This window comes from Vombatus ursinus, unplaced genomic scaffold (genome assembly GCF_900497805.2).
Source record: "Vombatus ursinus unplaced genomic scaffold, bare-nosed wombat genome assembly UNPS02014861.1, whole genome shotgun sequence".
NCBI lineage: Eukaryota > Metazoa > Chordata > Mammalia > Diprotodontia > Vombatidae > Vombatus > Vombatus ursinus.
In genome coordinates, this window is record NW_020954639.1 from 11269784 (window position 1) to 11285433 (window position 15650).

The 15650-nt window shown below is 38.3% G+C and overlaps 1 protein-coding gene across 1 annotated transcript in view; it reads right to left on the bottom strand.

The window, feature by feature from the left end:
• SVIL (supervillin) overlaps nt 1-15650 on the bottom strand; it is a 160880-nt gene that overhangs the window by 58187 nt on the left and 87043 nt on the right. Inside the window, exons 7-12 of the mRNA XM_027841567.1 lie at nt 7056-7136; nt 3635-4552; nt 3086-3256; nt 2263-2297; nt 1028-1089; nt 418-557 (exon numbers count right to left, since the gene is read on the bottom strand). Of these exons, the coding sequence (XP_027697368.1) occupies nt 418-557; nt 1028-1089; nt 2263-2297; nt 3086-3256; nt 3635-4552; nt 7056-7136 (1407 nt within the window). The remainder of the gene's footprint in view (nt 1-417; nt 558-1027; nt 1090-2262; nt 2298-3085; nt 3257-3634; nt 4553-7055; nt 7137-15650) is intronic.

The window sequence follows — 15650 nt, forward strand, 5'->3', positions numbered from 1 at the left end:
TCCATTGCTAGCCTCTTACTCTAAGCCCTTCCCACTTGGCAGGGCCTGCCAGCATTTGACAGGACCTTCAGGTAACAAAATATTAAAGTTAAGGGAGACCTGGTAGTAAACTGTAATAAAAAAAAATCCCTGAACAAGATGGAATTGAAGTTAAAGCCAATTTCCTGCACACTGGGGTACAAATTGGCTGTAGATTTAAGACCAAACCCCAAATCTGCCATTACTCAAGATGTCTCCTGCTAGGTAATTCTTCAGGTTCTAAATCTCCTTGGAAGAAGTACTATATTTAGAAAGTCACGGGCTAGAGGGAAGAAAGTCATTGTCTAGGCACAAACTTTCACTTGATGATCTCCCCCACTGGCTCTTAACTTCCAAAACAGGATCTTAAGCCAAGTCCAACACAGGAGGGAGACTTACGTTGCTGCAATGACCACTTCCTCAGTGGTGATGGGTTGTGTGTGAGATCTGTCCTGCAAACGGCGCAGGCGTCGCTCCACGGCTGCATTTCTGGAACGTGGCTTTGGAATATTTTTTTCATCAAATGATTTTTCCATTTCCTAGGATTAGAAATATGTTTGAATGTCTGACCTGGGGAAGAAGAAGACTGCCCTAGCAAAATGTGTCTGCTGAGTTTCTCCCTGGTGTTTGCCAGGTGTCATTCTTGAGAGGTAGCTCTTATTACCAGCAACACAAACATGCTGTGAAAACTGGCACCATGGAGGGAGTAAAAATATAGCCCCTGAAAACTCTTCAAGGGCACAGCTGGAATGCTATGCAGGACAGGACAGGATAGCTTTTAGAACCTCTCATGAACTGGCATTAACTACAGACCTGTGAGCTGTAGATGGAAGTGGTAGGCTGAATAGTGCTTTCAATTAGTACTCAAACAGAGCCTGAATGTTGCAGAGTGGGATTTATGCTTGGGGTATACATTGACCTGGATCACCCCTGATGCCTTTTCTAATGCTAACATCTGGGATTCTCTGTACTAAGATTTTTAGAAAGATGGCCTAGCCTGCACACTTGCCCTGAAAAGAAGCCTTTTGGCAGCAACACTCAGCTTGGCGCGTTCATCCAATTTTTCTTCATCTGCAAAGAACAATGAATTAAAAATCATGTAAGTTTTCCATTTTAAGCATTTAGTCCTTTTAAACCACAATAGTAAGTTTACTAAGAAAAATAACAATCAGTAACATTTTCAACTGGAATCAAGCTTCAATTAAGAAATGTTTATTGCAATCACCAGGAATAATAATCCCTTTCCTGTTTCCCTGGTTTTCCAATAAATGACTGTGTAATTTTGCTTTAAGGATATTTTCCCAGAGATGACAAAAACATTTATAACAGCACTTTTCATAATTTGGAAGAACTGGAAACAAAGTGAATGCTCATTGATTGGGGAACGGCTGAACAAATTGCAGTACATGTAATGGAAAATTAATGTGGTGTAAGACATAGTGAATATGATGAAAAAAAAAGAAACATAAGACGATGTATATGAATGGATACAAAATGAAGGAAGCAGAACTAGAAAAATATGCACAATGACTACAAAAGAAAGAACAACAATGACAAAATGACTGAATCCTGGGAAGTTATGACTAAGTTTAGCTCCCAAAAAATAGTTTTAAGAAGATACCTACCCCAACTCTTTTTTGCAAAGGTGGAGAATTATGAGTGTGAAACTCTATCAATAATGTCCCTTCTTTCTATTATGTTGGTTAGTTTTGCTGAATGTTTTTTTCCCCCTCTTTTTTTTATTCTTTGATATAAGGGATGTCTCTCTGGGAGGGACATGGGAAATAGCACATTGAGAAATGTAAATGATGTAAAAACAGAATATATCAATAAAATCGTATTTTTAAAAAGACAGATAAGCTTTATGGAAAGGATTGATAAATTCATTAGTCACTTTCCTTTTTATATTAACTGACATTAACAACAAGAAAAATATGCCTTTTTGGTTTAAATCACTTTTTCTGTACTATTTTCTAAAAGCGTTTCTGAAAGCCCTTGTGTCTAAGAACCCAGTGGGGGAAAAATCAAGATTATTCAAGGCCTGGCAACTTAATTCTCCATTGTGCTGAAATGTGATGTATTTGACAAGGAAAGCAGATAGGCACCTAATATGTCATGTGACAGTTTGTAATGTTATTTGTTCCAAAACCTAAATTCTTTTTTTTTTTCATCTAAAGTTGAAAGAGAGGTTCAAAAAGAAGATATATTAGTATCAGTAGTAGTATTATGGATAGATATTCTTACCCTCAGCAGTTGGCATTTCTGAATTTGAAGTGGATCTAAAAATGATAATAATAATAATAATGAAAATTAATTAGTTTGGAGAGGATGACACAAATGAATCATCATTTTTAAGGTAAAAAGAAAAAGATAATGATATTCTGACGAAGAAGAAAATAACCCTGGTAGCATTTGGGTTGTGAGCAACTCATTTGCAGTCACCGTTGACATGGCAGAGTAGGTGGAAGCAGTTACAGCAAAACATAGAATTTGTGGAGGGAAATGAGGACCAAGTACATCTTTTAAAATGTGATTAACATTTAAGTTAGGGGCAAATTCTTACCATTTCTATACATGAGACTGAGGATGTCACAACAATTTATTAGCAAAAAATCAGGTGCATCAAAACTACCTCATCATTTGCAAGAATGAATGGCAACAGCTGCAATAAGCAGTATTTTACTTTGAAAATGGTCATTTTTCCATTTTATAAAAACTAAATGGGATAAAAGGTTTGTATATAAATGATTTGAGTTTATGTTCTTTTCATAAAAGCATTACTGTCAATTTCTTTTACAATTCTATACAACTTCAGAATTGAATAATTAGTATTGTTATTTTAAAAGGAACACTATTGCAATTCAATCTGCAACTTTCTTAAAGAAATGTTTTTAACAAGTCAAACAAATTTCAGTCAAGTTTTGTTTTGTTGGTTTTGCTAATTTATAGTTAACAGAAACAACAACCAAAATTCTGTTAAAGTGATGTTGGAACCACCTCTATGAATTTTTTTTTTTTGATAGTACACCATAATTTTCCCTATAGAACTATATACACACATGCCTACCTATCCATCTCCTTTCGTTCTGCTGAAGTTATAGGTTGAGTTCTAAATCTCTCAGAAGTTTTTCTACTTTCGCCAGGAGAAAAATACCGTCTCGGCTTCCGGGACCCTCTCTCCCATTCCGTTTTGGTAGGTAAATCAATCCCTGTGGTTGACCGCTCAACCCGTGATTGACTTTTACAGTCAGAGGACAGAAAGTACACAGAAAAAGGAAAACAGGAAGAAAGAGAAATAGAATAAAAGCATAGATATATGCATCTCAATCCACTGATACTGTTAATTCACTCTGCATGCCTCTATCATGCATGAAAATAAGGTAAAAAAAAACCCAATCATTCCAGCTGATCAATATTATACTTGTTCCATTAGCAAGCAGAAGCAAAAGAGTAGATTTGGGGCTATTTCCTCATCCAGTCTGCCTTATATGTGTCTGTGAGCTAAGCTATATGCTTCAACGCAGGACACAAAGAATGTTGAGATTGTGAGGGGAAAAAACAAACTGCCAAGAGCGTGCAAGTGACACACCAGGAATATTTTTGAAATGTCACCTACAGTTCAGATTTCTTGTTGGCACTAGTAGACTCCAGAAAGGCATTTCGGAGCTGGGCAACAGAGACTTTTGTGTCCACTGTGCCAACTTCGCCAGGCTGTGCCTCATCTCCTGCATGCTGAAACTGTGGCTCTTTCTTTGAAACGGTTTCCATGCATTTAAAGATTTCTGGTTTGGGGTCACCAGTGTGATCAGAGAGTGATCGAGTGAAGAGTTTGTGCTTCATTGTGGAGACTTCCTGCTTGCGGTGTTTGGGGGGAGTGGCCTCAGAAGCAGGTGGATTTTGTATATATATGACCGTTTCACTCCTTCCAATTTGCTCAGGGGGCTGGTCCTGGGTTTCGGATGGTTGGGCTTGGCTCTCAAGGTTCTGCCAAGGTTCTAAGGCATTGGTTCTCTGCTTGCTTGTGATAGCTGAGCTAACTGTTGGCCTCCTTTGGTTGCTACTTCCAGAAGAGTCTTCGCCATTCTTCACCTGCTCGTGAGCCTCAAGGTAGGTTTTCCTGCTTTTCCCAAGTGCTTCTGTTCTAAAGGTATCTTCTTTGGTATCAGACTCATAGATATGAAGCTCAATGTTCTCATCCTTTCCTCCCTCTTCTGTAGCACTCGGCACGGGACATTTTGTTATGTCAGGAGCGGCTGGTTCCGCCTGGCTGCTACCAGAGAAACTCTCTAGTTTTTCAGAGGCTACCAGCTTAGCAGTGTAAGCATGACCAGCCCGCTGAATGTAGCCATGGATTGGCTGGCGGGTGGAAGTGACTGGCTTGCTGGTCACCCTGTCAAAAGCAGATGTTTCTGACTGCAGAGACATGCAATGGACTGAGGCTGGCTGGTGCTTCCTCTGAGGTAAAGAATCTGAGGTACATTCAGGGCTGCTGCGAGCACTTTCCTCTTTCACCAATTTCTCTCTAACTTTTACTCTTTAAGAAAGAAAAAGGGTGAAAACCATAAAACACAGTCACGCTTGAAGGGGGAGAAAAGCATGCATCAATCGTGGACCATAAAGGACAAGGAAAGTAATTCAATATTTTATGCCCTCTGAATTTGAAGGCATAAAGGGGAATATGCAGTATGCTGAATCAAAGGTGCCTATTAAACTTCCAAGTTATGTACCCCACTCCATTGGCATGTTTTCCAATTTCCAGTAACCCATGCAAAGTGTTTTGCTTTGTTTTGTTTCTGAATTTTTGTAACAAAAATCCAGAAGTGAGGGTCAACAAACCTAAGTACAATTCCAGGGTGCAGAGATTAGCATGTCTTCAGACATGCATAGTCTCAAATATGGGCTAACAGAGACATTTTTATACCTATACACACTTCCAATAAATAAAATCATTGTCATTTCATTATCACTTAGAAGATGATTCAAAATTTCAGGACTATTTTCAGAATAAAGCAAGCAAGGAGGGAAAAAAACCAAATCATCCTTGAGAACTCCTTTTGCACCAGCTAACCGTTCATATTTTTCAAACAATACATACGAAGTTTTAATCATTTCTAAAATAGAGACATACAAATTCCTCTCCTCAAATAGAATAATAGCACATTGTTGCACAGAGGCAAATAAAAGCATGAACACTCAGAGCATGAGAGCTGCCATTTTAGTTTTGAGTGAAAAAATGGGAAGGGAAAATGTTTAAAGGTTTTTATGGCTATTGCTGTATGACGGCACTAGATGAAGAAAGCTATCATTAACTCTGCCACTAAGTATCTGTATGACCATAGGCAGTCATTTTGACCCCATGGGTCTGTTTTCTCATCCACAAAAAGGAAGGGTCTGACTGGAGGATTTCTCTGCCGACTCTGATTTGGGTACATACTTGTGGGGTCTGATAACATACGGGTAGAAAATAGATGTAGTAAGTTCCAGTAGCAGCAACATTCCAAATGTCAGGCTGAGACAATCAGACGCTTGTCCCAATTGTGACAGTTGTTGCTGCTGATCTTTGGAGAAGTGAGAAGAAAAGTGGCATTACATTTGGCAAAACAAAACAAAACCACCTTTTGAAATATGCCACCAGTTTATATATTTCAAAATCTAAAGTGGGCATGACTATAATTTCTAGAGCCATATAAATGCCCTAGAATAAGTACAGAACTATTTTCTGAAAGTTACTAAAGTCACTTCAAGGTCTACACTTTGCTCAAGTATTCTGCATTAAAGCAGGAATAAAGGAACACACACACACACACACACACACACACACATATGGGTGGAGAATATACCTAATTACTTGATACTGACTTTTTTTTTAAACGACGAATTGGTAGGGCAAGGGAAAAAGTCATTTCTAAAAACAAATCAAAGAGTTCACCCATATCAACACTAGCGGGCAAGGTCATTTTCAATTGCAACATATATGTTAAAAAAGAATAGATTTTTTTCTAAATAACCTGGTTTTTCCCAGCTGTGATGGATGCTCTTTTGACACAGGATGCGAAATGCCTGTGATTACAATGTCCCTCTTCATTTTTAAAAAGCAAAGAAGCACACAAAAGGCTGTTTATTCCCCAAAGCCTTGGAAATAAGCACAGTCAGCTATTATTTCCTCCTAGAAAATAGGCAATGTTGGAGGTTTTCATATTCATAACATTTGTTAATCAAAAGATGGTTGCAATGGGGCTTAAACTTCCCAGGGGAATGTGTGCTTCTAATTAGGGACAATTTGGATGCTATCACCAGACTAGAGCAGAGGGTCTGTTTGAAACTTTGTATATAGGAGCTTTGTCTTAAGGTCTTATTCATTCTTACTCTTTCCTCCTCCCCCTTCCCCCACCTTAAAAATGAAATTGTAGTGGATTTTAAAAATCTGTTTTTTAAGCCACACCCTGAATTTGCCTTTTTGAAAGGCCACCAAAAACAAGTTGTTAGTGTGGATGGCAGAGGAAATGAAAGCAGGCTAAGGTTGGGGTAGACAAGATGAGGAACATGTTGGAAGTTAGAAAGATCCCAAAGGAAAACAACTAGGAGGGGGAAAACCCACTCAAAATGCTGTTTAGTTCTTCACCAAACACACGATTGTTCAATTAAGTATCAGAAGGCCAAGGAGAAGGAGGAACGGAAAAGGAATTACAGGAATAAAAAAGAAGAGGGAGGGAGGAGGAGGGGGGAGGGGGAGAGAGAGAAGAGAATAGAGAAGGAGAGGAGAGGAGAGGAGGGGAGGGGAGAGGAAAGGAGAGGAGAGGAGGGGAGAGAAGAGAAAGGGAAAGGAGAAATGTGTGAGTGGCAGGCAGGAAAATGGGAGGGATCAAGCAGGTTTGTATGGAATGACTTCTTGTAGTCATTTGTTGAACACATTTCTAGAACACAGACATTGAAAAGCAGGGAACTGGTATGAAATGATGGGTGAGAAGAACCAGAAGAAAAAAGAACAGAAGCAACAGAAGCAGTAACTAATCACACGGTTTCAATCTGAGAGATACCTGGAAGGCCAGTTGATAAGTGAAGGTGTGTCTCCTTCGGAATCTTTCTGTAGAAACCACTCATGTTTGGGTTTCCCTGGGCTACCACATGCAGAAAACAAAACTTCAGATCATTCTCTATTAGCATTTCAAAAAATAACACAAAGGCTTAAAAAACTTAACTGCCCTGCCCCCCAAACAAACAAATAGCAGCCCACAGATTGCAATGAAGAAGAGAATTCCTAGTTTTTTAAAAAGGAAGTACTTTTCAGCTGGGTTTGCAGTGATGTCACAGGGATTCCTGAAACAGAAATAGTCAAGTCCTAATCACTAATAGCAGATTTGAGAAGCAAATGCCTTCATCCAACATACAAAAAGTTTAAAGAACCTCCAAAAGATTCTACTGGAGGCACTGCTTGCTATCAGACATAGTATCCCTTCTATTGATGTCATTTCAGTAAAATGCAAATAATGTTAAATATTCTTATGGTTAGAAAACAGAGATGTTAGCTATAGATAAATATATCTGGCAACCTAGCATAATTCATTTTGCCAAGTTGAGTAGGCAAACATCAAGCTACTTTACACATGAAAGACGTATGACTAATATCTGGAAAGTGAAAATGATTATTAAAAGCAGTGGCAGAAATCCATAAGGTCATTCATTATCTTCATTGCTACGGCACATTCTTGAGATTTTCTAGAGCCACAGAATTTTAGTGCTGGGAGGGCCACTGGTAATCATTTAACCCAACCTCCTCATTTTGCAGATGAGTAAATGTAAACCAGGAGGGAGAATAAGTGATTTGCTGAGAGTCACATAATTAATTAGATGCAGAACAGGACTAAAATTCAGGCCACTTGATATCTCAGTTAATACTCTTTCTTTCACATTTATTTTCTGCTAGGATACTTCTTTCATTTTCAAGTGGAAAAAGGATTATACTTGTTTTGTTAGGTTCCATAGGGCAAAACGAAGCCGAATGTATGGAAGGGCAAAGAGACAAATTTCAGTTTGATGAAAAGAAAAACTTGGAAATGACTAGAAATAGCCAAAAGGGAATTGTACAAACCCAGGAAACAGGAGCTTCCCCTTCAATAGAGGTCTTTAAGCAAAGGCTGGATGACTATTGTCAGGTGTATTCATGAAAAGAGCCTTTTGAAGAACTACTTGGACTGCTGAGGTCATTTCCAAATTCCCAACTCTAAGATTTTGGTTGGTTCTGTGATAAGGCAGCAACAAGACGCAGCATGAGTGTGAATGAGGGATGGAGAAGGGTGAATGAACTGCACACTTCACAGTATCTGTGGTCCTAGTCACTGGCTTGGCTGTGTTTTTACCTATTAACTCTTCTCAGACTTAGTCAAAGTATGTTTGAATGACTAGTCTTGGCTTCAGACATAGTTTATGAAATATACCAATTACTGAGCCACAGACTACTTTCCAATATCCTTTAGTTTGCTCCAAGATGTACACAATGTATAATATTCCAAACCAAATATTAGAACAGCTTCCACGTTTCAATAGAATGTATTTAAAATTTTTGTTAAACAGGATGCTTGCCTGATCACTGCCCAATTACTTTCTAACCACACCTTTATTTCAGACTCTGGTTCTGAGTTAACTTTCAAGATCTAGTAATCAGTCCACCATCTCACAAGGTAGTGGATTCCCCAATACAGAAGTTTTCAAGTGGAAATTGGATGACTACTTATTAGTGATTTTGTGATGGAGATTTCTGTTCAGATACAAGTTAGAACAGTTAACCTTGGAAGTCACTTTCAAGTCTGAAATTCTGGAATTCTGTTGGAACATTGCTCCACTGAATAAAGAAAGTAACACAAATGCTCTCAGCACCTGCTGACCAGAGGGCCCCTTTACTATAATCATGATGAAATCTGACAGATGGGCTGACTGATTGATTCTGCCCAACACATAATCACACATACCCCAGGGTTAAAGCTGCCTCATAAAAATTAAGAGGAGAAATACATATATGTATATATATATATATATATGTATATGTATTCATACACATACACACAGAGAGATGTATAGATCAACATATTATGCACACAAACAAAATAACTGTCAGGAGTCGGGATTAATAGTCTTCAATCCTTATTTTAGTGGTTTCACTTAAATTCCTTACTGTTTGGTTCACAGCATAAAAAACAGGCAATGTAAGAACACAGCACAGGAGAAAATAGAGAATAACTTTCCTATTTTTTTGCAATATCAAGTTAACATAATAGATGAAATATTGCTCCTTGTTACCATGAGAAAAAAAAATTAGACATTTCTGCTGCCTAGTGCTATAAAGATAATGATACAACCATGTTGGAGGCAGCTGCTATGTAGTAAGAAGGCTCTGCTACTGTGCAGTGGTATGACATGGGGCAAGTCACCACAACTGAGTGTCAGTTTCCTGATCTATAAAATAAGATTACTAATGCCTACAAGACCACTTCCCACCTAGTAGCATTAAGCAAATCAAATGAGATAATGTCTGTAAATGGTAATGTCCTCTATAAATTTCCATTATTATCATCATGATTCTCATCATTATCATTACGCCACCTATCCTCAAGGGAAGCAGTTCTCTCAATTTAACCATGATAGCTCATATCACTCCTCGTCCATAAAGAACGGGAGGGCCATAGGATCTAGAACCTGACTCAGGGATTATTGTAAGTAGCATCTGGTGGATTCTCAGGACACCGGGGAGAAGACTCTCAGACTATGGGCAGGAGGCTGAGTTTCCAGTCCTGGCCCCACTGCTCATGTGACACCCACCACTATCACCTGACTGGAGTAGGGGTTCGAGCTGGATGATCCCTAAGGTATACCATTCTGGTTCTGGCATCCTATGATTCCAATAACTATAAAGGCAGTGAATATTTACCAAGTTTTGACATGTCAATGACATAATGCAGAAACTAATTTAGCTGTGCAAGTTTACAATAATAGTGAAAACAACTATAAAAATAACAACCGACATTAATATAAAGCTTTAGAATTTGCAAAAATAAACAAACAAATAAAAGCCTTTCTAGAATTTTGTTTAACCTCTCTATCCTAGAGATGGGAGTGCTAAGGCTCAGACAGGTTGTCTCAAGCTAGTTAATTTCAAAAGGAGGATTTGAAACCAGGTTTCCTTGACGCCCAGTCAAAACATATTGTGATACCATACCTCTGATACTCAATACCTCTTTATTAAGCACTTGCTATCTAGCATTGGGCTAGATCCTGGGGATTCAAAGACAAAAAAGAAATGGTCCCTTCCCTCAAAGAGCTCACAGTCTCCAGTGGATTTCCTACTTAATCTGGCTTTACTCTTTTAAAGAGAAAATACAGCCAAGACTTTATCAGCAAATAAATATTCGATGTGATCTTAATCACAGAAGAGCTTCTAGGATTGCTTAAAATCACCTTACTCTAAAAGCCTGGGATTACACTGGAGGGTAATGGTTCCAAAAAACCTGTGGGGGTTTAGAAAAGTTGTTCCCAAAGTCTAGTCTGTATAGTCCTAAAGATTATCTAGGGGCTGGTCCAAACTGCAAGGGAAGGCATCAGGATGATGGGAGGAGTCTGTTGATTTTAATTATCTTTATCACAAGACACCCAACAAGTGCAACACGGAATTATGGAACTGTACAGTTCCACAGCTTCCAGCTTGGCTAAGAGGTAGCCTAACTGGATCTCACCATCTCTTGGCCCTAGGCAGAAGATGGAAGGAAATGAAGGAAATGAAAGCCTCTAATACTTGGGCTCCACCCCTCTCAATTCCTTAAATCATTATTCATAGAAAGCAATAAGGCGATCCCTGAGATGCACTGGTTGTCCCCTCCCCACTGTGCCTGGAATGGAATCTCTCCTCACCTCCATCTCTCTGAATTCCTGGGCTCCTTTGAGGTACAATCCACACACTACCTTCTACAGGCCTTTCTTGATCTCAACTCGAAGTGCTTTCCCCACTAAATCACCTTGTATTTAGTGTAACATTTCACATATACCCATGTGGTCTCATTGTCAACCTTGGTTAGATTGTAAAGTCCAAGGATGCAGAACTGTTTTCCCTTTTTTGTTTTTGGCTGGCACATAGTAGGCATTTAATAAATGCTTGATAAATAAATAAATGACAGTTAAATAAATGACTGACAGATTGAGCTTTGATTTGAAATGCCACATCTATTGGACTCTCTAACAGCTCAAAAAGAAGATGATCAAGTAACCCAAGGATAGTTTTGGTGAAAGGATATAATTACTGCCCCAGGGAAGAGCTGTCCTAGTTTTGATGGGTAGAAACCAATGGCATACATGCATTGGAGGTCCACAGTATTTTTGGCCTCAAGAAAGTGGCTGACAAACAACCAAGAGAAGCAGTGGGAATGGAAAAATTCATGAGAAACAAACTATAGGCTGACTGAACCAAATAGTTGTCTATTTTTATATTGCCTGTTCCTTTGACCCCTGCATACAGGCATACCTCGTTTCATTGTGCTTTACTTTTTTTTCTTTTAAACAATTAAAGATTTATGGCAATTCTTACATTTAGCAAGTCTATTGGCACAATAACATGTGCTCACATCATGTCTCTGTGTCACATTTTGGTAATTCTCACAATATTTCAAACCTTTTCATTATTATTTTCATTATTTTTATTATTTTATTATTATATTATTATTTCATTATTATTATATCTGTCACAGTGATCTGTGATCAGTGATCTTTGATATTACTATTGTAATCAATTTGGGTGCCACAAACTGTACCCATATAAGACAGTGAAATTAACTGATAAATGTTGTGTGTACTGACTGCTTCACCAACCAGCCATTCCCCATCTTTCTCCCTCTCTTGGGCCCCCCAATTCTGAGACACATATTATTGAAATTAGAACAATTAAAAACCCTATAATGCCATCTAAGTGTTCAAATGAAAGGAAAACTCAATAGATGTAGCAAACTTCAATGTTGTCTTATTTTAACAAATTACCACAGCCACTCTAACCTTCAGTAACCATCACTCTGATCAGTCAGGAGCCATGAACATAAAGGTAAGACCCTCAACCAGCAAAAAAAATCATGGTTTATTGAAGGCTCAGATGATGATTAGCATTTCTTAGCAATAAAATATTTATTAAGGCATGTACATTTTTTTTTGGACATCATACTACTCTACATTTAATAGACAACAGTGTAGTATAAACATAACTTTTACGTACCCTGGAAAACAAAAACATTTGTGTGACTTGCTTTATTGTGATATTCTTTATTGTGGAGGTCTAGAACTGAACCCTCAATATGTCTGAGGTATGCCTGTATCTGAAGACTGGATGGGAAATTCTGTAGGTGCACTAAGGAAACAAGAAAACATTTTGGTTGGCCTGCTTTATTATCTTGCATTTTGCACGGAAAAGGAGATAATGCAAAATGTGTAATGTATTTAGCAGCCTTGAAGTCTACCTAAGCATTCCAGGAAAATTACATTAACTGCCTCCAGCATGAGGGATTTTTCCTTCCAAGTTCACAACCCATAAATTGTCAATTGTTTATGGATGTGGTCTTCCTATTGTGATCGCTGTATTACCACCCAAAAAAAGGGATGAGGGTGGAAGGGGGATGAACCTTAGCCAATGCACTAAATTTCACGATTAAAACATTGCAAAGTCTAAAAAGTGTCAGGAAGTTCAGAGAGAATGAGCAATGTTATTATCTATTCCATGCTGTATCTTCCTAAATAGTTCTGCAATTCTGAATCACACAAGTTCCCTGGAATTAACTTCCAGTCCTCCTGTCAGTCCCTACAATATATTTGCTCAAACTATGATACCAGTTTTCTCCTTGCCCCTTGAAAGGATCAAAAAGAAAAATTTTCTCACACTCTCTTCTTGGACATCACAGAAACACAAAATTTGAAGCATTTTTTTTTTGTCATTAGAAAAAGATGTCTTGGGGCCCTTCAAAAGATCTTCTATTGTTAAGATGAATGTTTTGGCTTTTTATTTACAGTGGGCAAAAGCAGTTGTCCCAGTTAAAATCCTTGGGAACTGGGTGAGGTCTATGCTGAATCTGCTTAGTTGGGTTTAAAAATTAAAATATGTCAAACTTTTATTTTCTTTCAATGGACCACACACAATCAAGCAATCTGTCCCGGATTTTCCCCCCAAAGTCAAAATCAACCCTTCTCCCACTGAGAAAAGCCCAAAGTGGTCAATCTTTGAATGTTTACATTGGTAGAAAAGCCAAAAGCTTCTTTTTGAAAGCTGATTAAAAGCATATCTTGGCTCCCAGAAATAGTAAATCAAAATACAGAACTGATCTGGCTAATTCACAGGCGCCTAAAAATTGGGGTATGCAATGGAAATTCTTGGTCAGGCTTTTCCCCAGAGCTACAGCCTGAGTATAACTTCTTAGGGGTGGCCAAATTCACCTCCAAGAGTCAGATGAAAGAATATTTATTCATTTCATTAAAATACTGATTTTACTTTGGGAGCTTTGAGACAGGGTTTTGGAGAAGTTACACACCTGCTGAGTTTCCTAATGTATAATCAAAAGGGAAGCTCCTGAATGGGAGACAGATAGCTGAGGCATAAGGCAATGAGAAAGGCAGTGGCTCAGTGGAAGCGACCAGTTCAGCATCCTATAAGATTGGAATTCTGTAAGTGAGTGTATGCTGCCCTCTCTGGCAGTGGGACAATTGATACTCAATTATGGAGTGGCATAACAAGGGCAAGATGATCCATTACATTTTGTTGCGTTTAAAGGATGCTGTCCTTAGCCAAACCAAAAAGAGTGGAAATGCAGAAACCAATGGGGACCGAAGAAGGGTGTTTGGGGCTGCTTGGGTTGTGAGATCACTCAGATTTCTTCCAGCCTCTCTTTGAAGCGGTCTCTGTGTCTGATCAAGGACTTTCTGTCTTGGTGTTATAATTTGAAGTCCTTCAGGAGGATTAGAACTGGGAATGAGAGAGGACGTGTGTCAAGGAATAAATATGTGAGAGAAGAAAGGACTGCTGGAGAGGAGGAGAGAGGGTGTGGTAGTAGTCCAGACCTCAGCCATGTTTACTCTGAAGACTTTCCAGAAGGCCTGGGTCATTCTAGGGTCACTCAAAGGTTTCAAGTTCTCTCAAATGAATTGGATTTCCATGCATTCTGCTTAGATCTTGACCATCAGGGTAGCTCTTAAAAGGATAGTGAAGCTACCTCAGACATGGTATATATTCATGGGATCAGGATGGAGCCAGATGGACCTGTAGGAGTAGAAACATATCACCTCACAGTGCTTACTTCAACACAGGCAGGATGCCCCAGGATCCAGTAGTTATCTGTTTGGGGATACCATAATTACTGGATTACAGCAGGGATTCTGGGGTGAAGATGCTCCTTGGGACTTAGGGCAGGTAACTTAATGTCCTTGTTAGGGACAAAGTGATTATGAAAGGGAAGGCAAGTGATAGGGAAGTGCCTGGGAAATACAAAGGGCCAAGCAAATGGCCAAACACAACTCATATTATCATGGAAGCATAGACCCTGGCTCAAGAAAAAAACAAAAACAAAAACAGGGCACATGCAAGGAATGACCAAAGAATTTTGCAATTGATCTTGAAATGTGAACAGCCATCTTTCTTGTACTGTCCATTTCAATAAATGTTTGCTGGGGGAAATGAATAAAAGTCAGTTAAAGGCATATTAAAGAGGAGGCTTATTCCAGTTAGCTGGCTCAAATCATATTAGAGTACCATGATAGATTATCATAATATTAATCTTACTTAATTGACAGGTAAGGGGAAAGACAAGGTTATACTAACTTACAAATACTTTTAAGGGAAAGGGTCATATCTAAAATTTGCTTCTCCCCTCAAGGCCTAGTAGGCTGGCAGGAGAATCAGGCAACTAGCATTTATTAAGTGCTTGTCATTTGCTAGGCATTGTGCGAAGCAAACAACAAAGAATTATACACACAGATATTATACGTATATATATATATTATATTGTGTATATATTATATATATTATATTGTGTATATATATATATTATATTGTGTATATATATATATATACATACACAATATAAACAAGGTAATCTCTAAGGTAAGGTATGAGTGGTGGAGTTGGGGGGAGGGGATTCTGCATACAGGACATGCTAAATAAACGTTTGTTGTGTTATGTTGTAAGATAATTTGTCACAGTCCAGGCATGCAGAACTACCTGGAAACATCACAAAATTAGCCATAGTTCCTTGGAATTCTTTCCCAGAACTGGAACAATAGGAAATCACAATTTAACAGAGTCTAAGAGGAGTACAGGGTGATTATAGTCAGGCTACCTGGAGGAAGAAGGGAAAAAGGAGTGGAGAAAGTTTTCTTATTTATTAATTTTTCTCCTCGTTGCTTGATTTATGTATATATCCAGAAATAGGGCAAAAATGGAAGATATATCACAACATTGATAGTGGTAGGTCCATATGGCATGGGGGAAAGGATGGAAGAGGAAGTATTTGAAAGGAATACTAAAAATATATATATATATATACTAAAATATACAAGTACAAGTATACTAAATATACAAGTACTAAATACTAAAATATTTGAAAGGAATACTAAAATTATAT